Below are 25,804 nucleotides of genomic sequence, written 5' to 3' on the forward strand. Positions count from 1 at the left end.
AATCACACCCCCATGGCTTCTCAGCCCATGCACTTCCTATTATACTGCTACTTACAGCAGTTGCTGCTAATTGAGCAGCTATCACAGGACCACATTTGGCATATTTCTTCACACGACTTTATGAGGTAGGTCTCTGTCTTATAAACAGACAAAATGGGGTGGAAATTTTCTCAGTGATGCAATGCTTGCACCCACACAAGGCCTGGGTTCCATCTCTAACCTCACGTTCTTACTGCTTTTGGCTCTCTAGTTTTATGTTGAGACAGACTGTCATTATGCAGTCCTAGCTGGCCAGGAACTTGTAGTGATCCCCTGCCTCTGCCTCTCAAGTCTGGAATCACAGTCATGCTCCACTAAATCCAGATAACTTGCTTGTATTTCCAGTTGTGTTCAATTTATAAACCATGGATTTTTTGGGATACAGTTGCTTTTGAGTACTCACAATGTACTGGGAACCAATGATCCAGTCACTGGTAAAGGAATTTAGCAGGAATGAGTATGTACAAAAGGAAGCAAAATCTTAATTCTGTGGTATGTAAACCTTTTAGTAAATGGTCACATGTGCTACATACTTGAACCACACAATACACGCTTAACTTCAACTGTAGTTTTACACACACTAAACTTTCAGAAAATATGTTCATCCCTCTATAGGAAGTGCTCTGAGACCACATCCTGACCACAGAGAATCAAGGAGTGAATTAACCACACTAGATAGAATGTACAAACAAAAGAAAGGTACTAGAGTACTCTTAGTGGCCACTAGAAGGAAAAATTAAAACTGGAGTAAGAAATACAGTGTCCGTGTAATCCTAGGACATGGCGGGCTGAGGCAGGAGGACTGCTGAGTTCAAAGCCAACCTGGTCTACATAGTGAGTTCCAGGATAGCCTGGACTATCAAGACCCTGTCCCAAGAATAAAACAAACAAAAAATCAAAGGCTTCTTGAAAGAAGTGGCAATGAGCTTAGTCTTAAGGACCTGGGGAAATTACAAGTGGCAATGGGGGGGGGGCAGAGCCAAATGAGAAAGCACGGGGCTTTCACAGGAAACAGGCTCATTTGGTTAAAACAGAGGTACAAACACATTCGTGGGAAAGGAGCTGGAAATGAATGAGAAGTCCAGACGGCACAGGGCCTTCCTGGTTATGCAGAGGAGACCATCCTCCAGGCACTACGGTCTGCTCTGAGCTCCAAAGAGAAGGCTTTCCATCGTAGGAAAGGAAAAGGGCAAAGCTTTAGGATTGAGAGAAGGGAAAAGAAGAGGCAGACGCTTGAATTCTGTGGTTCTGTCAGAGGGAGGTTCACCTGGAACCAGCTTCCTTGTCTTCTCCAGGGCTTCTGCTTCCTTGTTTTCCCTGACTTTGAGTGATTTCTTTTTCTCTCTCCCATTGACAGTTAAAAGTGCATGTCTGTCTGTCTTTCAAACAAAAAATATTCTACTTGGTAAATAAATTCCCACTCTTTAAGAAAGTAACATTCCATGAAAAGAGTGTTTTCAATTAAAATCTTGCCAGTTTGGGGACAGGATGTTAGCTGGCTCCAATTTTATGCTATGTTCAAGTTCAGTTTGGTTTTGAGGAATAAGTCAAGTTTAAAAGAGATGGTAAACTCTGAGGTAACAACTCGTAATGCTCTCCAAAGAATGCCTGTTCAACAATGTAGTTCCTCTTCAATGACATAAGCCTGTCTGTCAGCCTTTATGTACACAGACTGCAAAATAAAACACCACTGACTTAGCACCCAGAATCACCTTAACTGCAATGGTTAGCCATGGCTTTTCACCAGTGGGTTTTTTTAAATACATGCAACAGCCACAGCTCCCCAGGCTCTCTGACCTTAGATGAGTCACATCCTTTGACACCTTAGTTGTTTCTTTTAACTGTGAGCTCAAAGGGTCAGACGAGGTACCATGTGTTAACCTTGTCCTTTATCAACTGTAATTCCTAGGGGTTCTATCTTGATGTAAAGCTTCTCCCCCAAAACTTTTAAAAAACATTTTTTTTGGGGGAAGAGGCACAAGTGTGGAATTCAGAAGACAATAAGCAAAAGTTAGTTCTCTCCTTTTAACCACGAGGTTCCTGAGATCAGAACTTAGGTCAAAAGGCTTGGTGGCATGCACCTTTATCTGCTGAGCCATCCTGCCAGTTCCATTATCTTGAACTCTTAAGTCAAAATAGCAATTCTTTCAGTCTTCAGAGTAAGTCGTATGCTTTTTTGCTGAACTTCTGACTACAAGGTTTGTGTGGCACTAAACACCACTGGGAATAAAAACTGTTTAAAGAAGTGATAGCTCGCCGGGCGGTGGTGGCGCACGCCTTTAATCCCAGCACTTGGGAGGCAGAGCCAGGTGGATTTCTGTGAGTCCGAGGCCAGCCTGGGCTACCAAGTGAGTTCCAGGAAAGGTGCAAAGCTACACAGAGAAACCCTGTCTCGAAAAACCAAAAAAAAAAAAAAAAAAAAAAAAAGTAGTGATAGCTCACACCTGTCGCACTAGCTCTTGGCAGCAGAGGCAGGTGATCTCTGAGTTTGAGCCCAGCCTGATCTACACAGTGAGTTTCACACCAGCCGGCTATACAATGAGATCCCCTTTCTCACAGTGTGGGGTGCGACACTAACCATAAGCTCAAACAAAAATCTCCAAATCAACCAAAAACCCTCCAGTTAAAGACACAGTCTCTGCCTTCAGGTGCCCAAAACTTTGCCTGAAAACAAACACAACCACACGTTACTGAATGACAAATAAGATTCTGAACACAGTCTTTACTGTTTCGATAAAGAATCTGATAGAAGGGGCTAGAAAGATGGCTCAGAGGTTAAGAGCACTTACTACTCTTGCAGGGGACCTGGGTTCCGACACCACCAAGACAGTTCACATTTGCCTACAACTCCAGTTCTAGGGATTCTGACATACTCTTTTGGTCTCTGGGTTATGCACACACATAATACACATAAACTCACATAAGCAAACACATATACACATAAAAAACTTGTAATTTATAGAAAGCATTCCAAATGCCCCTACCTCCCAGGTAATGTCAAGGATAATTTTGTGTTCAGCCCTAGAACAGAAGGTAGGAAGCTGGTTTGTATAGATCCTGAGTTGGAGGTTTCATTCATATTATCATGTTAGTTTGTTTCTGTATAATACAATTCAGGTCTTAAGTGGTAGATTATGTCAAGCATTCAGCTAATATATCATATCTTAAATTCATATCCTATTATAACACAGAACCCATATCTGCCAATGTTAATGTTGTAAAGGGAAGAACTTATGCTACAACATCTCTGACATCACAATTACATGTGTTGCACTCTGAGCCTTATCAGAACAGTGTCACAGAAAAAGGAATAACTGGTATCCATATCAATGTCAGCAGACTGGGACAATGTAAAAAGCTGTAACCTAGCAACTGATGACAGGTGTGTGGGGGACTTCTTCTAGTTCTGAAAATGCAGCCAAGAATGCAACTAATCATACAATGGCAATGTGGGAAATCTGACTTATCTGTAGAAAGCCAGAGAATGCCAATCTCATACAACCCTCGTTCTATGAGGTCTAATTTTAAATACGAAAAGCACGTAAACACCTCACTTGTGACATCGTTAACGGTATGCATGGAAAGTACCTATATGTTGTGATCAGAATGGAAAATAAATTTGGTTCAGGCTACCTACCAATCGTTTCAAGCTCTATTTCTCAATACATAGAGGCAATAAATTTGGTGAGAAAACAGCCACCTCTGTTCTAGAGGAACTTTTTCTACACACAAAGAAGGAAACACTACAGAGCCCCCAGATTCACAATGTACCACATCCTGTGAGAGTTCTCCAAGAAGTTTCTTTCTCATCGAGATCACACATGTAGACAAGAGGTTCAGAAGCAAAGGAGTCATCCAGCTCAATTTCATTTTACTAACACAGAAACTGAGACACAGAGTAAGGATTCACTCAGAATCAGAAAGAAAGGAGCACACAGGCTAGCAACCCAGTTCTTCTGTTTCCCAATCTAATACTTTCCTTTTAAATTATATATATTTAAGAGGAATTTTAAATATATATATATATAAAGTGTTATTTTCTTCTTAGTTAAACAGAACACTTTATCAAACGAGAAATAAATTTTCATTATGAGAAGCCACTGAAATCAATGTTTTATCTGTTCTAACAGTCACCCTACTTAACATACCTATGAATGTATTTACCTTATAAGGCAATCTGGAAAATATCCTTTGGGGGGTATGGACCAATTTCAAAAGAACTTATCTACCTATCATTATTAGAAATATTGTCTGAGTATAAAAACACCAAGTCTCCCTCTTTAGGATAAAATGGTGTATTAAAAAAACACAACAAAGTAACAAATCCCCTAATCCTGTTACAACCATTGGTGCCTCAGAACCCCAGGAGCTAGAACTAGAAAAGTCGCAGCCATCAGCCACTGGAGCCCAGAAGAAGCCAAGTCCAGGACCCTCCTCCTCTGCTGACACTGAGGGCGGTCTGCCTCTCCACCTCCTCTCCTGGCCCAAAGCTGGCCTGTACATCCCAGCTCCTGCAGGAAGTACAGGTGTCCCTGTTCCTGAGCTCTGAACAACCAAGCACTGGAAGCAGGTGCCTAATTTCCATGTATAGTCCAGAGAAATAGTCCAGACTCCCCACTGCTATGGATCTGAGAACAACCTATGGAAAACAGGGTCACAAGACGGGAGCAGGTGGCTAGATCACTGCATTGTTACCTGAATTGCATACTGCATGCCCACCAGGAATGCCGGATTAGCTCCTAAGACTTGGGATTTATATGTTGCAGCAACACTGGCATTAACTGAAAAAGGCATAACTGGAGTAACTCTTCTACAATTAATGAATATAACCCCTGTCTTTTTTTTTTTTTCTTATTCAGTCTTATTTATTTCCAAAGAGGTGGCCTGTTCTAATTGTGGAGTCAATAGGAGTCCCACTGAAGAGCAAAGGGCTGGAACCACTGACTTCTACGAGTCATTTAACCTCTCCAAGGCTCAGTTTCCTTAACTAGTGACAGGTTACTACTGACCCACAAATCATGTTTTTTCTATAATAGTCAGCTGAAAACTACTTTTTTCTTCCACACAAGCTATTACACAGAACTTTAGTATTTAAGACATAAAAATGCTCAGGGTGAAATTGAATGGGAGTAACAGTGTCAGGCCCTCTTCAGGTATTCCTCATAACCATTCCTGAACATTCCTGGAAATCAGTGGCTCCTGAGAACCACCAATTTTAAGCAATGTTTTTCTAAATTATGTGGAAAAATATAGGAAATCTGATAAGATGCTTCAACAAACAGAACAGGTAAAGCAATCTTACACTAATACAAAATAATTCAAAGTTGAAACACATTTAAATTCATAACTACAATAAAAATAGTAAGATCTTTTCACAATAATTTGAAACCAAAGAGTAAGAATAGCGGCAGTCTTGGTAGTGATACTAGTACACTTAATTTCGATTCTGAATGCTTAATACAATTTTAAAAATGAAGTAGTTACAGATGCAACCGGGGTTTCCACAGCCCCCTACAGAATCTTCTCTCCTTAACAAGGATGGTGAGACAGGCCACAGGCCAACATCTCTGCACAGGCAAGGGCAGCTGGCCGCACGGCTGAGCTCTGCATGGTCTCACGTGTAAACGGATGTGTGGCAGCAATCTCAGAGGACATGATGTCTGTTTTTGTCATGTTTTTCAAAATATTTAGAAATTTTTATATGAAAAGTCACCGGTCCAGATACGTTAGCCATTCTCTTAGCTCTAAACTGTGTAACATAGCTCTGGATTGTTGTCCCAGACTCCAATGAAGAGAGATGGCAAAGATGGGATCAGTATGCCAGAAAACTACCCGTTTTTCTAATGACAGTATTTAATTCATCCAAAGCATATTATTTTCAGTGTGGCAAATATTTTATGACTGGACTCAGGGTCCTGGTGGCACAGATAACAAAATGGTACAGTTTGCTGATAATGTCACCTGTTATCTGCCGGTGAACCTTTCCACTGTCTACAACCCAACTGACGGGCTCCACTTCACAGCAGCCTGGCCGTCATTTAACTGTTCTCACCTCTCCGACGTAGTACACTACATTTCTACAGGAGCTGAGGAAAGCCAGCTTTCAATCTCAAAACCGGAAAACGCTAGTTTATTGGGTAACATCCAGCAACACCGTGCTCTACCCATACAAAAATCATCTGACTCTTGAGTCACACAACCTCCAAATTTTAGGCACAATATGCTAAAACCAAGGCTCTCTTTTCCTTAAAAAACAAAGTTAGCTGTATACACCTATATCCAACAAAACCAACTTGGAATCAAGATCAGGCATGACTTTCCCAATGTAAATAATTAAGAACAGGCCCCCACAGTCAAGACAACACTTACCAACAGAAACACCCATATGCTAAAAGAATACGCAATTACCACCCCATGCTTAACTTACTAATTAGCAATAGCACCTGTCTAGAAATGCTGGCGCTGACATCAAAGACAAGTGCCGCTCTACGCAAACCTGTTCTCGCTTAGATGAAGTGACCCTCTCAACAGTTTCTAATTATTCTAGAACATATTTGATATGACAGACAGAAATTGTTAAAACCAAACCTGAAATTTGGCTTTACTGACCCAGTGTCTCTGAAGCTAAGGCAATATGAAACAGTATCTATCAACAAGTATCACCTAAAATGTCAATGAAGTCAGTGAAGGTAGACTACCCATCCCTGACGATACACACAAAAGCCAATTTTCAAACTAGATGTTAACCAGTAAACAATGTGAAGCCTTGAGTAAGAGTCAAAAACTTGTGACCCTCAGATATACAGAAAATGATGTACACTCCTTCCATCACAGGTGGTAATGAGAATAGAGGCAATTGTGGATGGGACTGTCCCTTTAGAAATTTCAATTACTGGCTCTTCCTGTAGGTGGCCTGAGGTGACCTGTGAAGATGGTTTGCGACTCTCTTGACCCAGAAAACCCTACAAAATCATGCAAATCAAGAGGTTCAAATCTTCAGGTTCATTTTAAGAACACCCATGAAACTGCCCAGACCATCAAAGGTATGCATATCCGAAAAGCCACCAAATATCTGAAAGATGTGACTTTAAAGAAGCAATGTGTGCCTTTCTGGCAGTATAATGGTGGAGTCGGTAGGTGGAGTCGGTAGGTGTGCCCAGGCCAAACAGTGAGGCTGGACACAGGGTCGGTGGCCAAAAAAGAGTACTGAATTTTTGCTGCACACGCTTAAAAATGCAGAGTAATGCTAAACTGAAGGGTCTAGATGCAGATTCTCTGGTCATTGAACACGTCCAGGCGAACAAAGCACCTAAGATGCGCCGATGAACTTACAGAGCTCATGGCTGCATTAACCCGAACATGAGCTCCCCCTGCCACATCGAGATGATCCTCACTGAAAAGGAACAAATGTTCTAAAGCCAGAAGAGGAGGTTGCACAGAAGAAAAAGACATCCCAGAAGAAACTGAAGAACCAAAACTTATGGCACGAGAATAAATTCAGCATAAAATAAATGCAGCTAAAAGTAAAGGTCTCCTGGTCATCTGTCTAAGCACTGTCTCAGACTGCCTGTCAATCAACGTGACGGGAGGGGTGTGGTTATCATGCCGGAAAGGTTTAGTGAAGTGCTTGAGCAGTGAAACAGACAGTTGGAAAACAACTAAGCCATGGAAAAATGACCATGTCTAGTTTTATTGAATTAGCATTTACTGGGGAACTGGTGTGTAGAGGACTACAGGATGTTGGTTATTCAGTAAATCTGCCTTTGGGGGGGAAGCAAAAAAAAAAAAAAGAAAACTTTAAATGACTTATTTGGGCAGGTTGATTATTTTATTACTTAATGTAGGTGTTGCATGAGGATAGAACCCAGGGCTCCAGGCATGCAGGCAAACACTCTCTCTCCTTGCTGCACCAGCCCCAGTAGGTTTGTCTTTCTAACTTCTTACAAGGGCGGGGTAACCGAAAGCTGGGTGAAAGCTGCATGTCTTTTTCCCACACACAAAAACCCAGGGTCTCATTATGTAGCCCTGGCTGGCCTGGAACCCCCTAGATAGACCAAGCTGACCTTGACAGAGACCCAGCTGTCTTCTGAGTGCTGGTACTAAAGGCGTGCGTCACTATGCCTGGCTGCAGCAGACTTTTAAGAAGAAACAAATAATACAGCCCCACCTCAAGAACTGAAGTCATTCAGCCATCGACAATACTTTTGATGAGCAGCTGTTGTTCATTGTAAAATTTTCAAGAACAAGGCCAGTGATGCATCATCCAACACAGAAAGACTCCTATATAGCTGTAGTAGAATATTATTTTCAGGTGTGTTACTTTTGTTTATGTTACATTTGTTTAACTCTGTGAAGCTGTGATACTGTGCCTGTCTAAAACACCTGATGGTCTAATAAAGAACTGAATGGCCAATAGCAAGAAAGGATAGGCAGGGCTGGCAGGCAGAGAGAATATACAGAACGAGAAATCTGGGAGATTGAGGGGGAAAAAAAGTAGCAGCCAGAGAAGGAGGAGGACTCCAGGGGCCAGCCACCCAGCTACACAGCAAGCCTTGGAGCAGAGTAAGGTTTACAGAAGTAAGGGAATGAGAAAAGCCCAGAGGTAAAGTTAGATTTAAGTAAAGCTGGCAAGAACAAACCAAGCTAAGGCCGGGCATTCATAAGTTAGAATAAACCTCCGTGTATGATTTATTTGGGAGCTGGTTGGCGGGCCCCCCAAAAGAGCCAAAAAACAAACAACAACACATAGCCACTATATTAAAGACCATAAGCCCGAAAAAGGGACCTGGTGAAGAGCTGTTTCAGGGAATGTACCAGATGCAAAGCTGCTAACCTCAAATCAACTTGTTTATTCTTCAGAGGAAAAATAGGTCTTTTCAGGAAAGATTAGCTTTGGCAGGTGTGCCAACTCCGTTTGTTCTGTGGAGTGAGACGGCAGAGGCTGACCAAGGAGTCAGGCAGGAAACAGACAAACCATCGGATTGCATCAACTTCCTCCTCGACACTCACACCTCACAGGCAGAAACCCACAAGAGTAGTTATGCTTCATATGGGCAGGGTGAGATGGGGAGGTGTTAGGGCAATAAAGGAAGAGCAGGCAAAGCAGTGATCACTCTGAATACAGTTCAAGTACTCTGAGAAATTTGTGGGCGTACTCTACCTGTCTTAGTTTGCTTTCTACTGCTGTGATGAAACACTACCACCAAAAGCAACTGGGGGAGGAAAGGGTTTATTTCAGCTTACAGTTGTAGTCCACCAAGAAGGGAAATCAGGGCAGGAACTCAAGTCAGGAACTGAAGCCGAGACAGGGAGAAACACTGCTTCCTGGCTTGCTGCCCATGGCTTTGTTGGTTTGTTTTATACAACTCAGGAGCACCTGCCGAGGGACAGCACCACCCACAGTGGGCTGGGCCTTCCCATATCAATCTTTTTTTTTTTTTTTTAAGATTTATTTATTTATTATGTATACAGAAGAGGGCACCAGATCTCATTACAGATGGTTGTGAGCCACCATTTGGGTGCTGGGAATTGAACTCAGGACCTCTGGAAGAGCAGTCAGTGCTCTTAACCTCTGAGCCATCTCTCCAGCCCCCCCCCCCCCCAATATCAAGAAAATGCCTCACAGACTTGCCTGAAGGCCAGTCTTATGGGGGCAGTGTCTTAATTGAAGTTTCCTCTTTCAAGGTAACTCTAGCTTGTCAAGATAACAAAAACTACCTACCACACTAATGTAAAGTATTAAAGGAGTCTCAGTTCCTGAGAGTTCAGGTGCTATGGAAATTGGCTCAATATTTTATATCAAGTAAATTTATTATTCAACTTACATGAAACTAACATGGATGTTGTTAAAGGGCAGTACATAAAGTCCGAAAGCCTATCCTCAAGTTAATGATGCCCCTGCTCCTTCATACTTTGAGGAAAAACCAAAGAAGTCAAAGTTCTGATCTTTAACCACCCCCCAAATCCCATACCTATTATAATGTCATCAGCAAACTATACCATTTAATCCTTCTCACCTCTATGACAAGCTTCCTCCCACTTGCAAAGTAGCTTGCTTCTCCAAGGACCTCCATGCTTCTACCCTTGGCCCTAGGATCCTCCCACAACAGTTAGAACAAATCTTTGACAAAAGCATCAATAGATCCCATGTTCCCCTGACCAAGTCACGTCACTGCCTTCCCAGAACCCAAAATAAAATCCTAACCTAGAGCATGGCTGGCAGTGCTCTACACTTTCCAGCCACTAACAACCCTCTGTTTTCATCTCCTGCCCTCTTCACTTCAGCCGCACCAGCTGCCTTTCCATTCACTCTTGGGGTTTTACACACTGTTCTCTGCATGGAGCTCTTCTTACCACCTTTGTTTTTCCTGCCCTAAACCACATTTCCAAAGGTTCTTCCTGACAAGCCCACAGCTACCACTTTCTCTTCCTGCTTGGCTTTTGTTCAGGGCACCTGATCTGTGTCATTTACATTCTTACCTCATACTCTTTTGTTGTCTCACACGGGGTCTTGCTCCCTAGCCCAGGCTGGTCTCTGTCCCAGCTGCTTACATTACAGTGTGCACCGTCCTGCATCACTTGAGAATTGCGGGTTTACTTTGTCCTCTGCAGTACCTATGTCCCTAAGACAGCGCCTTCACAAACAGAAGGGACTCACTGTATCTGTTCAGTACCTATGTCACCTAAGAGAGCACCTTCACAAACGGAAGGGACTCACTGTATCTGTTCAGTACCTATGTTACCTAAGAGAGCACCTTCACAAACGGAAGGGATTCACTGTATCTGTTCAGTACCTATGTTACCTAAAAGAGCACCTTCACAAACGGAAGGGATTCACTGTATTTGTTCAGCAGATGACTGATTTTTTCACTGTGAAATCTAACACACAACTTCATAAAACATGCATTTACTGTCTAACAATTATAACATCAACACTCAGGTAAGTACTACCAAGGTCATAAAGTAGAATACTCCTAGACTTCCAGAACTCTGTCCCACTTCTACCTAAACACACATGTTCTCCAGGTAGCTATTTTGTAGAATTTTGTGATAACTACTTTTTTTGTGTTGAATAGTTATATAACTTATACAGGCAGAATGGTAGGTTTTGTTTGGGTCTTGGAGTTTAGTCCTACATTCTTGGAGGGCAGTGTAACAGCTATTAAAAACTTCACTATCGATGCCCTTTGACCAAGGCATCCCACTTCTAGGGTGCAAAAAAGTAGGGCTGAGGAGATGCTCAGTCAGTGAAGCACCTAGCACTAAGAGTGAGGACCTGACCCAGTACCCCCACAAAAACCTGAGAGTGGTGCCACACACCTAAAATACTAGCATGAGGAGGAAGAAACAGGAGTATTGGGGATCACTGGCTAGACAGTCTAGCTGAAATCAGGGAGTTCTAGTTCAGTCAAAGACCTTGTTTCAAAAAATATAGTGCAAAGTAACATGGGAAGACACCTGACAACATCATCTTGTCTCCACACAAGTGGTTCTCACATCTGTACACAAGTGTGCATGAACTATACATACATGCACATATACATATTCATATACATATATATATATATATATATATATATGCACACATACACCAAAAGAAGAGATAAAGAGCAAAAAAATAAGCAAGGCATGGTAGAACATGTATATGATCCCAGTAGTCAGAAGACTGAGACAGGAGGATCATAAGTTTGAGGACAAACTAAGCTATACAGTGAGACTCTGTCTAAACAAGCTTCAGAAAGTGCAAAGAAACTCATTTTAACACTGTAATACATGTTACTCAGTAGCAAATGGTTACACCAAGAACATATATATTATATGGACTACTATATACAACCATTAAAAACACAAAAGAAGTCAAAAAGCTAAAAATAGAAAAAACAAAGAATTGTGCATATGCTGTTCATGGAAAAAAATTAAATGTTAACATCAAATCATCATTTTTCCTTAGGATCATGGGAATTTTTCACTGTTTCAGACACTAAATGTTCTCTATTTTTTTTTTTTTTTACAGTAAACACCAGATATTTCTGCCACCAAAAAAACAATTATGGTCTATCTAATTGTTTTTTCTTTTTTGAGGGGTGGTGGCGCTGTGAACTGAGCGCAGATCCTCGGGTGAAGACAAGTGCTTTACCACTGAGCTACTTCCTCGGTCCTCTTTTTCTTTAAACAAAAATTTACCCTTGGTTTAATCCCTGAAAATATATTAAAATAAGTGTTATAAAACTTGAGAAACTAGAGGCAGAGGTAAAACTAGAAGTTCCAACTATCTATAAAAGGATATTCAATAAAGCTTAGCTTAAGAAGCCACCCCATTCTAGTTAGATACACCAAAGTTCATGGAAAGAACACCTTCCGGGTGCTGAAACTGCACAGACAGATTTCAGACTGTCTGGCTTTACCTGAACAGTCTACAATGGGTCTTCATTTTAATCTCTCCATTGCCATCTTTAGACAATTCCTCTGGCACATCTTTCTGTCAGAGTTCCTCTAGTCTAAAATGAAGGCTTTGGTTTCTCCTAGTTTTGGACCAATGCCTAACTTCCTGCTGAAGGCTTTGAACCATCTATCTCAGAGATTCAATGGTGATAGCCCTTTTTGACTTCATGGAGTCTTTGGAAAGCACCTTTTGTACACTGTCCCAAATATAGCTTTGAGCTTTGGCACAGTTAGATACACTCATAGTCAGAGTAACCAGGTGCATGATGACCGGTCCTGGGTGTGAGAAACTGGGCAGGTACTTGTACGGCTACAGTGTGTGGTGGTTTGAAGGAAAATGGCCCCCATAGGGAATGGCACTATTGTGGAGGCCCACAGAGGTTTCTAGTAAGATCTGAGCTTGCTTTACCTCGCAGGGCTGCATTAGAGGATGGCTTGACCATGTGCATGGTTACCAGGTGACTGGAAGTGTGTGCACTTGGCTGTGCTAGGGGGAGGTCTTTTGCTCCACCCCCTGGCATTCCTCTAAAAAGCCCTTTAGAAGAGACAGAAGGGGCTGGTGGATTTTGATACAGGCCCTCCCGAAGCTATCCTGTTTCTGTCTGTCTCTTCTCCCCACTATATTTCTATCTTATGTTTCTTATCCCTCTCTCCTCAGGAGTACCCTGGGGAAAAAGTAGGAGCAGGCCTCCCACACACTATTAGGAGGTGTGGCTTTGTTGAAGTAAGTGTGGCCTTGTTGGAGGAAGTGTGTCACTGTAGGGGTGGGTTCTGAGGTCTCTTATGCTCAAGCTATGCCCAGTGTGTGACTCAGTTCACTTTCTGTTGCCTGTGGATCTGGATGTAGAACTCCCAGCTGCTTCTCCAGCACCCTGTCTGCCTGTGTGCCGCCATGTCCTGCCATGACGATAATGGACTAAACCTCTGAAACTGTAAGCCACCCCAATTAAATGTTTTCCTTTCTAAGAGTTGCTTTGGTTGAGGTGCCTTTTTACATCAATAGAAACCCTAAAACACAGAAGAAAGAAAACAAACAAAACAAAGCAATAGGTGTGTCCTATGAAAATGAGCAAAAAGATTATAACACGAATGAGAAGAGAAAACGTTATTTGAAGGTGAATTCTCCAGAGTTTTACTCTAGGAAGAGCCACCGGGGCTGCAGAGGAAGGAAGTACACAACCTCAGGAAGGCTGTGCTCAGAAGCCATCATCACGAGTCAGCCTTTCCCAACACTTCTGCTGCCTCCTTCTCCAAACCACAGACCACTGTGGTCTGTGTGGTGAAGACAGCACACAGTGGGATGTTCTTTTGTCCAGAGGGTATGCTCCAGAGAGGAGGAAGACAGTACACTATCCAAATCAAAACAGAGGCCAAGTCTTCCACAGGACAAGAACGGTTTTGGTGAAAAGCTAGAATGCCCATTTCCCATATCCATCAGGAAGATGAGAACACTACAAGCCCCTCACCCAGTAAACTGACTGTAGACCAGGGAGGCACAGTGCTGCTCAACAGAGGACCTGCAGGCTGCACATCCGCACAGAGGTTCATCACTCATCTCAGATCACGGGCAGGTTCAGTTTTGCGACAATTTCTGGAGTACCTACGAAGACTGCACTACCTTTTCAAGCAACCATGTTACCATTATCTTTTATAGCTTACCTGCCCAAGAATTCGCTCCATGGTTCTTTGGCCACTGGTTTTCAAACAATATATACTAAGCGTGAATATGAAATGGTTCATATTACAGTCTATGCACTGGCATTAGTCAGTCTTCAGAAAGGTGTAATTCTAAATATGTTATTTATAATTATTTTAATTTTGTTTTGTTTTTTGTTTTTCAAGACAGGGTTTCTCTGTGTAGCCCTGGCTGTCCTGGAACTCACTCTGAAGAGCAGGCTGGCCTCAAATTCAGAGATCCATCTGCCTCTGCCTCCCAAGTGCTGGGATTAAAGGAGGGTGCCACCACCACCCGACTATTTTAAAATATTTAAAAGCAACCAACAACCTTTTATTGACTTCCCTTCCTGATAGAGACTTGTTTACAAAGGCAAAGGAAACAGAGCAGCTCTGTTTACAACCTAACTATCCATCCCAGAACACTATTCCTGCAGCTCTTCCATAGCTGCTGCCTCACTCTTCCTATGTGGTCTCAGGTGTTATCACCAACAGTTTTCACTGCCCACTCATCCTAAAGCAGCTGCACCTCCCTGGTCAGTACCACAAATCATCCTTCCCACCTGCCAGACTACAGATGGGTTTAGTGTTGCTCCAATTTCTAAATGGTCTTACAATAAAAAAAAAAAAAAAATTCTGAGCCAGGTACTGGGGTAAAAGCTCAAAGATCAGAGAAGCAGCGCAAGCCACAGCCAACCTCACCTCGACAACCCCTCAGCCGATCCTGTTTCCACAAATCCTCAGACTGAGAGTCTCTGAGTCCTCACCTGAAAGGCCTCAGCTAAAAAAGAGCCTTTAGTTCCCGTCTCCTCATGCCTTATATTCCTTTCTCCACCCACCCATATTATTTCCTGTCTCAACTTTCTTAGTGCTGGGAGTAAAGGCGTGTGATTCCCAAGTATTGGGATTAAAGGTGTGTGCCACCATCTGGCTCTGTTTCTCTGTCAGACTGAATCAATCTTATGTAGCCAGGGTGGCTTTGAACTCACAGAGATACAGACGAATCTCTGCCTCCTAAGTGCTAGGATTAAAAGTGTGTGCCATCATTGCCTGGCTTCTATGTTTAATCTAGTGGCTTGTTCTGTTCTCTAATCTTCAGGCAAATTTATTAGGGCACACAATATATCACCACAGTTTAGTTATTTGTAACTCTTCCTAATGAGTTCATTAAACAGTTTAACTTCATTAAATATTAAACATTTTCCACTGTATTCCCAGAGCCTTGCTCAAGAAATACCTGTAAGTCCTCAGGGGAGAAAAATGAGATTGATGGGCTTGGAACTTTCCCAAGGAATAAAATTAAGCATTCTAGGTCTCTCTCCACTGGCCACTATGTTCCTTAGAGGTATGAGTATTTAGTGTACAAATGTGTTATGAAGAGTATAGAACCTTCTAGGAAAGTGGCATTACCATGAATATCTCCCTCAGACAGCGCCAACCAGGATCCAAAAGGTGTGTTATGTGTTTTGTGCAAAAACAAAACCAAAGTACACTAAAGTGTTTTTATTATGGGTTGGATTGTGTCCTCTTTTAAAGTCCAAATGGCATTTCCTCAGAATGTGAACTTATTTGGAGAAAAAGTCTTCACATGACTGTATGACTGTGCACCCTTTACATGTCCAGTACTGGTGGAGGCCACAGGAGAGCATCAGAGCCCTTGCAACCAGAGTTGCAAGTGGTTGTGAGGTGCCATCTGAGTGCCAAGATCAAACCTGGGTCCTGTGCACAAGCAGCAAGTGCTCTTAACCCTGAGCCACCTCTCCAGCTCCCATTATAAATACAAATCAATTAAAATGAGATCCTTAGGAAGGGTCCTAAGTCAATATAACTGGTAGTACTGGTAGTCTTTTTTTTTTTTTTTTTTTGGTTTTTTCGAGACAGGGTTTCTCTGTGTAGCTTTGCGTCTTTCCTGGATCTTGCTCTGTAGACCAGGCTGGCCTCGAACTCACAGAGATCCGCCTGCCTCTGCCTCCCGAGTGCTGGGATTAAAGGCATGCGCCACCACCGCCCGGCTAACTGGTAGTCTTATATAAGGAAAGTAGATCTCAAAACAGAGATGTGGTGATATACTGTGTATCAAATAAAGCTTGCTGAGGATCAGAGGACAGAGCCAGATTAAACATAGAGGTCAGGCAGCAGTGGCACACACCTTTAATCCTAGCACTCAGGAGGCAGAGATCCATCTGGATCTCTGTGAGTTCAAAGTCATCCTGGACTACATGAGATTGACTCAGTCTAGGAGATAAACAGAGCCAGACAATGGTGGCACACACCTTTAATCCCAGAACTTGAGAGTCACACGCCTTTAATCTTAGCACTTGAGATCTCATGCCTTTGCTACCAGTATTTGGGAAGCACATGCGCCATTAATCCCAGCACTAGGAAGGAAGTGAAATGGCTGGGTGGAGAAAGGCATATAAGGTGTGAGGAGACAGAAACTAAAGCCCTTTCAGCTAAGGACTCAGAGGCTTTCAGTCAGAGGATTCATGGTGATAGGATCTCACCTTCCATTTGGCCTGAGGACTCAGGAGTGGTGAGAAGTTTCTTTAGTGGCTTGCTCCTTTGTCTCTCTGATCTTTCAGCATTTACCCTAATATCTGGCTCCAGGTTTTCATTATAAGACCAATTTAGGACTTGTGCAACACAGAGATAAGCTGGACATAGTGATAAATGCCTTTAAACCCAGCACTTGGGAGGCAGAAGCTGGAAGAGATCTCTGCGAGTTCAAGGCCAGCCTGGTCCACATGGTAAGTTCCACATGACAGCTGGAGTTAAACAGTGAGACCTTGTCTCTAAACAAAACAACAACAAAAAGAAAACAGAGACAGAGGGAAGACAAATGCACAGAGGCACAGGGAAGCAGCATCTACCAGCCAAGAGACAGGACCGAAACAGACCCACTGGTTCGACAGAACTGACCCAGGCCACACCCTGACTGTGGACTTCCAGCTTCCAGACCTGGAAACCAGTGAGTCTATGGTATGTTGCTATGACAGCCTTAGCAAACAAACACATTTTCTATAAACTTCTAAAATTTTAAGAAGTTGGGTGTGGTGGCACACACCTTTAATGTCAACACTCCTCTAGAGGCAGAAGCAAATGGATCTCTGTGAGTTCAGGACAAGCCTGATCTACACAGAAAGATCCTGTCTTAATAAAAACAAAAACAAAAAACAAAACAAAAAAACAAAAAAAAAAACCCTCGCCCATTTTATGTTTTTAGTTTTTAATTGGCAAAATGAAAAGAAAATGAAAAAATTTAAATTATCTTAGCCTTTCAATCAAAAGTAAATACTGTTGTTTTTTTAATCAGAAAACCCATATACAACTATAAATCAGGCAGCAAACAGTGTTGATATAACCCATGTAAAAAATATATTAGGAACCGGGCAAAGGTGGTGCATGCCTTTGGAGGCAGAAGCAGGCAGATCTCTGTGAGCTCAAGGTCAGCCTGGTCTACAGAGCGAGTTCCAGGACAGCGAGAGCTATTACACAGAAAAATACAATTTTGAAAAACCAAAACATAGTGCAAATTCTGATTGGTCTTACTAATTAAAACCTGGAGCCAGATATCTGGGTAAAAGCTGACTGATCAGAGGCAAAAGAACAAGCCACAGCCACCACCTCTTACCTTGCCCACTCCTCAGCCTGAAAGAGGCAAGATCCTGTCTCCACAAATCCTCAGACTGAATGCAATGCTCCTGTCTCCTCCCACCTTCTATTCTTCTCTCTGCCCAGCCATATTCCTTCCTGTCTCCACCTTCCTAGTGTTGGGATTAAAGTCATGTGCCTCCCAGTGCTGGGATTAAAGGTGTGTGCCACCACTGCCTGGCCTCTGTGGCTAAGTAGTGGCTTAGCTCTGCACTCTGATCTTCAGGCAAGCTTTATTTGTTACATCACAAATTATCACACACACCCCCAACACACACACACACACAAGTGTGTGTGTGTGTGTGTGTGTGTGTGTGTGTGTGTAATTATATATATATAAAATTAGGTTCCTATCTCATATCATACAAAAAAATTAATTCCAGGTAGATTAAATATTCAAACATTAAAAAAATTATGTTTTTCTAATTACAATATGGGAAGCGAAGCTGTATGTTCTAGAGGATTAATGAAAACAAAAGAAAAACCATTTAGGAAAAGACAAACCTATTTGTTATCTTAGATACTGGGGCTGGATAGAAGGCTCAAGGGTTGAAGGCAGAGTCTGCTGTCCCAGAGGACAGGAGCCCAACAGGCAGCACCCACCTTGGGCAGCTAACACTCACCTGTAACTCCATCTCCTGAGAGATTCATCACCCTCCCGCCACAGGCAGGCACTCCCATGCACACACCCACACACAGACACACAAAATCTTTTTAAAAAGCCTACATACTTTTTAGTATGAGACCCCTTAAATAAATACCATGAAAGTGTAAGATCATCAAGAGTTAAAACAAACAAACAAAAAACCTCTCGTATTGCCAATAAAGTGTGTGAGGAAAGCAAACACATATTTCAAAGTAAACACAGATAAAAGATGCTCAACCTCACAAGTAGTTCATGAAATATAAATTAAAACAGTAAAACTTCCTTCTACATACAAGGGATTGGTAAGAATATTCAAAATCTGATAATATTGAAGAGTCAGGTAAAGAAAGATGAGACCCACACACACTGACTCCTACACATTGCTGATTAAGCATGCAAATCTGTAACAAGGCTTTCAAGAATTTGTCAATATTAAATAAAGCTGAAGAAGGGTTTACATTCAGATGCAGTAATTTCTGTTACAGGTTTATCAACAGAGAAATTAAAATATATGTGTATAAGAAGAAAAGGTACAGAAATATTCATCACAGAAAATTTGTAATAGTGGAAAAACTAGAAGTTAAATGTTCACCAATAAAATACATAGTAGTTTATCTGTATAATGGGATACTAAATAACATTTAATATAAATGAACTAAGTCTAAATTCATCAACTTCTGTAAAATCCAAAAACATAGTATTGAACCCAGACAAGGAGTTGCAAATCATTTTACATTATTCAAATATCTAAAATATAGAAAATTATGCACTGTTAATGGATGTCTATGTAGACAAATGATGATGTATGTACACATAACATATGAATATATATAAACATCCATGTATGTATAAGTACAAAAATATGAATGAGAAAGCTGATTCTAAAGATGTAGACAGCAGTGAAAGCTACAAAGGTAAAAATGGTATCTTAACCCATAAAAAAAAATAAAACTTCTTTGATAGAAAAATAAAAAATGTTTTCTTTGTACTTAAAACAAGCACAGAGCCGGGCGTTGGTCGCTCACACCTTTAATCCCAGCACTGCAAGGTAGAGGCAGGCTGATCTCTGTGAGTTCGAGGCTAGCCTGGTCTACAGAGTGAGATCCAGGAAAGGCACAAAACTACACAGAGAAACCCTGTCTTGGAGAAAAAAAAAAAAAAACAACCAAAACAAAAACAAGCACAGTATGTAAAAGGTTGGACCCCAGCACTGCAAAATAAACATATATACACATACCCATAAGCAAATCTCAACTAAGTAGAACAAAGCGTTACAATTTGGGCGGGTAGAGGGTGAAAGAGGTTTTGCTATATAGTCCAAGGCTGGCCTCAGCCTTCCAGGCCCTGGTATTATAGGCATGTGCCACCCCATCTGACTTCAAAATGTTATTTTTTAAATGCTGGATTTGTACTTTTCTCTGCAATTTTCTGTATCCTTGTAATATTTTGTTAAGCTTTTAAATAGACAAAGCAAAAATCTCTATCATAATTCCATCCAAAGAGTCACTAACATCATATAATTGAGTCCTGTATAGAACTGAAGTCCTGGGTGGACCCATAAGTAAAGAGGGCCTAGAACCAAGCATATCGTTCTAAGGTTGGTGGTACACATGAGAGAAGGAAAGAGAATGATGTAATTAATATATCATGTATAAAACTACAGGCAAATGTATAAAATGATGACCTACTCAGTTTCTCCAAACTCTAGAGCTGTGCATTTTGAGGAAGGAAAAGCTCAGAATCCCCTAAGCAATTTTACATCTCTATCTCCAGAAGGAATCAATTGGTTTCTCTATTCTTTGGTCAATAGGTGCTCAAGCCTGTCCCTCATGTTTCAAATAGTGTGTGAGCAGTGTTTTACTAATATAAAGTGTGAAAATGCCTTGTTTTACCTCTGACTGAAGTTTCTAACACAACTGAGATTCATTTTGAAAATAGTATCTTACTCCAACTGCTTCTGAAGACTGAAAAGGCTTACCAGGAGCCTGTTATTACTGTTATTGTTATTAGGAACAAGGCTGTTTCCACGTCCTTCAAATCACTGCTCTGGCTTTCAGTTGGTAAGTGAGCTCTAGGAACATACATACCATGGTGCCTCAACAGTGTCCAGATATGGTAAGTTAAGTCAGTGACCAATCACCTTAGGACTCATGCCTCTTCTGTTGCCATCTGGGAGAGACTCTCTAGAAACTGGACATTATGTATCAGGATTCCCAACAATCCCCACTTGAACATTTTAAGATATTGCACTGCCTGTGTCTCTCTGCTCTTCTGAAAGGTAAGTTCCACTGTACTCTTTCTGCTGTCGATAGTTATGATGAGAGAGTGTCTCCCAGGTCCTATTAAAATGAGTGGTCCTCAACCTTCTACTGCTGCGACCCTTTAATACAGCTCTTCATGGTGTGGTGACCCCAACCAGAAAATTATGTTCATTCCTATTTCATATATGTAATGTTCATTCCTATTTCATATATATAATTTTGCTACTATTATGAATAGTCATGTAAATAGCTGTGTTTCCCGATGGTCTCAGGTAACCCCTGTAAAAGGATCATTGGCCCCTAAAGGGGTCTAGACCCACAGGTTGAGAATCACTGCTGTGGTATTTCTTTCAAAATTAGAAAGTGAATTTATGCTTTTCTCAAACATGTCAGCCTGAGTTAAGAAAAAAACGGGGGGAGGGGGGAATAAGAATAGACTCTCAGGAGCTAGGAGAGAAGTTAGAACAACACTTTGTCCAAATGCCTAGATAAACTGGAGAAGATAAGCCCAGCATATGAAGCAATACCCAGTATATACAGAGTATCACAGAATAAAATACAACCAGTTCCTACCTCACTTTTAATTTTAAATGGTAAAATTAAAAAAAAACAAAAACAGGATCATGATGGAACATGCTTAGAATCCCAGTTCTTGAGAGGCTGAGAAGGAAAGATCTCAAGATCAAAACTAGCTGAGTTACAGAGGGAGACCCTTGCATTTCAAGAAAAACAACCTTCACCAGCTCAGTTATGGATTAAAATGAAAAACTCTAATGAACTTATAAAATTATATATGACTTTTACTTTTAGACTGCATATTCTTCCACTATTGAGACATCCAAGTTTGACCAGATGCAGAAACCCCATCTACGTAATGAGAACATGACAATTATGATGGCCACCACTGACCAAATATTTATCATACACTAGATACTGCAATTTGAACCTTCCATGTACTTACTAATCATCATAACATTACCTGGTTAATAATAATATAGGAGGACACTAAAGGTAAAATAACTTTCCTACATTCAACCAGCTAGTAAATGCGAGAGTTGGTGTTTGGCCCCAGGGCTGTCTGGCTTCAAAGCCTGTGATCTTTATTGCTGCCTTAGAAGTCTGGAATGGAGGGTACAGAAAATCTAATCAGTCTTGAATTGAAAGAAACTTAATCAGGTCATGTATCTTTCTTTCCTGAAGTTTTCCCAGCTGTGAAATGAGAACACAACCAATTCCTTTCCTCATCATAATGAGGATCCAGAAGCTCATGGGATATATATACTCACAGCATCCTATTTTAGCTAAAAAGATCTGTGGACACACAAAACCTGTCTGTGAATGTTCATGGTGGCTTTATTCACATTAACCAAAGACTAGAAACAGCAAATGTCCATCAACTAGTGAATGGATAAACAAACTGCTACATAAAATAGGATATTTCCCAATCATAACATGGGGTGAAGTCATGGATGAACCTGGTAAACACTAAGTAAAAGAAGCCATACACAGAAGGCTACTTATGGTAGGATTTCATTGCCATGAAAAGTCTAAAACAAGGAAAAGCACGGGCATCAGGGTAGATTAAAAGTTGCCAGGGGCTGAGACATGGGGGTTTTGAATTATAGCGAAGGTGATTGCTAATGGGGCTACAACACTTCTTTTGGGAAGGTGAAATGTTCTCTAAATAGACAGAAGTGATGGATGCATAACTCTGTAAAGGCAGAAAAAAAAACCACTTGTTGTACACCTTTAAAGAGCAACGTTTATTGCCGGGCGGTGGTGGCGCACGCCTTTAATCCCAGCACTCGGGAGGCAGAGCCAGGCGGATCTCTATGAGTTCGAGGCCAGCCTGGGCTACCAAGTGAGTTCCAGGAGAGGCGCAAAGCTACATAGAGAAACCCTGTCTCGCAAAACCAAAAAAAAAAAAAAAAAGAGCAACGTTTATGGGGCATGAATTACATTGTTAAGTGCAACCTTGAAGACCATGCCATTCAAAGCAAATACATGTAAAAATACCTTGAACAAATGTATTATAGAAGTACCGGGCTCTATTTTTGACAGTATATATTACATGGTTATAAAGAGACATGGTGGTGTATGCATGTTTAGCCCCAGCACTGGGGAAGCAGAGGCAGGCAGATAGATCTCTGAGTTCCAGACCAGCCTGGCGTATAGAGAGAATCTCAGGCAGCTAGGACTACATAGAGAAACCCTGCCTCAGGAAAACAAACAAACAAACAAACAAACAAACCCCATTACACACTGGGGAAAAAAAAGCGCATGGCCGCTACCACTTCCGCTGGCTGCTATCTTGCCCTGTGAGAATTTTAATTCCCTTCAAAGTACTTAGCTCCTCTGGCTCCTGAATACCCAGTTAATAAAACAATAATAAAATGCAATCTAAACTTGCTGCTGCTGGAAACCTCAGGGACTTGTCCTGCTTACAAGGGGAAAGGCGGAAGGGAAGCCACAAAACCACTGGAGCCTACATTCAAGGCCAGGGAGGATAACAAGAATCTAGATCTAATGGAAATATCTAGAAGCACTTCCTGAGGATTTTCTACAGTGAAATCAGACAACAATCTGCACCTCCAGATGCTGGCCAACATAAACACAGTGCATTTCTCCCCCTCCTCTTACTAGAGCAGTAGTTCTCAACCTTCCTAACGCTGCAGCCCTTTAATACAGTTCCTCATGTTATGTTGACTCCCAACCGTAACATTATTTTGTTGCTACTTCGTAACTGTAATTTTGCTACCGTTATGAATTGTAATATAAATATCTGAGTTTTCTGATGATCTTAGGTGACCTCAAGGGGTTGCTACCTACAGGCTGAGAATCGCTGCACTGGACAGTAAACCCAGGGTCTCTCGGGCAAGCTTGGCAAACACTACCACTGAGCTATCACTACAACCCACATTTCTTCATTTTCATTTCAACAGCACGTGTCTGCAGCACAAAATTTCAAGTTCATTTTAAAGTTAAGGAAACTGAGGCATGAACAAGTTCATCCAGTTAACAAGCAGAGTCAACTGTGGGTTCTGTGTCACGTTAGCATCTGTTCTCTAACTTTCTCCATCTTGGTCACCTATCTTCCAGCAGATCACATGGCAGCAGGGTTGACTCTGCATTTGCCACACGAACTTGGCCCAAGAAAATTTAATTTCCCTTTACTTGCTTTGTTTTGTGGCATCCATCCTGTAAGTTTCATTCAAAACACTTGCTCAGAATTATATTAAATATTTTTGAACAAATAAAGCAACCTGGCCAGGCTTCTCTGGTCAATCTTTCATGAATAATGAATGAAAGACTCAAAAACCTATAAAATTGTTACAAGGGTAGGGACTCCCTTCCCAGTTACTAAAAAGGGTTTCAGAACTGATTCAGAAATGCTGGTGTGGAGCCGGCTTCCCAGCCAATCCAACAGTTATAGATTCTCTACATGAAATTATGGAGGCTACTGAGCTCCACCTACAACCATATCCTCATCTTTCACAGATTTGCTGTTTTCCAAGACACCAGGTATCATCTCGTTTTCTTCTTCCTCTCTCTCTACTAATAGCATTAGCTCACACTTCTTTAGAAGGTGAGAAGATAACTCACCTGTCTCACAATCCCAAAGAAAAGCAAGCAACTGTGATGTAATCAGCAAATACCATCACATACTGTCAACTATCACCTCAGTGCAAAATCTGGGAATTCACCACAACTGCCTTTAGCCTTTCTCCCAGACCACACAGGTGGCACAGGGGCCTCAAGAGAACAGCAGTGACTAGGGATGGGACAAGAGGCCACATTTTTTCTTTTAACATACGGAAGGGTTGAGTGGCAATAGTAAACCGGGGTCTTAGTAAGTGCATTTACAGACCACTCCCACATTTATTGAAAAGGAAAGTACTGTATTTAAATCAGATTTCTACTCATTTAACTCACCCACCTTCTTTGCAATGATTAGTCTTGACCTTAATTAATTACACTTCTGACAACAGCCTATCTATAAATGTGTAAGAACTTTTACTTGATGTGGAGATAAAACAAAACTTAAATATAGACTTCCTTTCCTAATGTATGTTCATCTTCCTGAGCTGTGCAGTTACAGACAGCACCTCTAAGTATTGAATTAATGAATTAACAATTTTACAAGTGACGATGGACTTTCCCTGGGTAAAGATCATAGGTCTTTAGAGCGCTAACAAACACCAGACATACGAGCACCTTTATTTTAGAAGTGAGAGGATGCTCAAGCTAAGAAACTAAGTCTTTCAGATGGTTTAATCAAGGGCCTGGCTCTTGGCTCCTTTATTTTACTTGTTGACACCACCTGGGCTCCATACTCAAAGGCCAGAGTTCAGTTCCTGAATCTCTCATGTGGAAGGAAAAACCAACAAGTTCCGTGGGGGGAAGGAAATCAGAATGGCTCCTTCACATATACCCTACCAGTACAGGCGAGTGGTTTCCACTTTTAATATTTTACAATGAAAGCCTTGGGACTCACCCTGCTGAGCTGGTCCAGCAGCCTCTGGTTCTGTTCTGACAGCTCCTGGACGGCTCGGGTCTTTTCTCGGTCTGCTTCCCGAAGATGGACCTGCTGCCGCTCCAGTTCGTCCTGCAGCTGCTTCACGTCCGTCTCCAGCTCCGACACTCGTCCTTCCCACTCCCCTTCTCGGTTCTCAAAGCGTCTTCTCAGTTCATGCTTCTCTTGTTCTAAGTGCTAGGACGAGAAAAAGGGGAGCTTGAAAACTCCACAGCCTTTTCCTTTTCCCTTTTCCAGACAGGGAGCACAACAAAACACCCTACCACAGGGCATGTTGTCTAATTCACAGCTACAAAAATACTTTCTTCTAGAACAAGAAGGAATTTCTCTCTCTCTCTCTCTCTCTCTCTCTCTCTCTCTCTCTCTCTCTCTCTCTCTCAGACACACACACACACACACACACACACACCAATCGTCATTCCTCCTGGAAACAACGTTTTGTTTGTTCTCCCTGGGCATGAGGTTCTAGACTAGGGAATTCATTTGAAATTTAACAAGTCATCTTTTGGTTAAACCATATATTTAAACAACTAAATGTGAGCCCAACAACCAAAACAA

General features: G+C 41.7%; 1 protein-coding gene and 1 pseudogene across 2 annotated transcripts in view; one reads left to right on the forward strand and one right to left on the reverse strand.

Annotated features, from left to right (window-relative positions):
* Positions 1-25,804, reverse strand: part of Bicdl1 (BICD family like cargo adaptor 1) — a 98,247-nt gene that overhangs the window by 65,363 nt on the left and 7,080 nt on the right. For both annotated transcript variants that reach the window (XM_059249036.1, XM_059249035.1), the window contains exon 2: positions 25,208-25,423. In XM_059249036.1, the coding sequence (XP_059105019.1) occupies positions 25,208-25,423 (216 nt within the window). The remainder of the gene's footprint in view (positions 1-25,207; positions 25,424-25,804) is intronic.
* On the forward strand, positions 6,971-7,550 carry LOC131898533 (large ribosomal subunit protein uL22-like; annotated as a pseudogene).

This window comes from Peromyscus eremicus, chromosome 23 (genome assembly GCF_949786415.1).
Source record: "Peromyscus eremicus chromosome 23, PerEre_H2_v1, whole genome shotgun sequence".
Taxonomy (NCBI): domain Eukaryota; kingdom Metazoa; phylum Chordata; class Mammalia; order Rodentia; family Cricetidae; genus Peromyscus; species Peromyscus eremicus.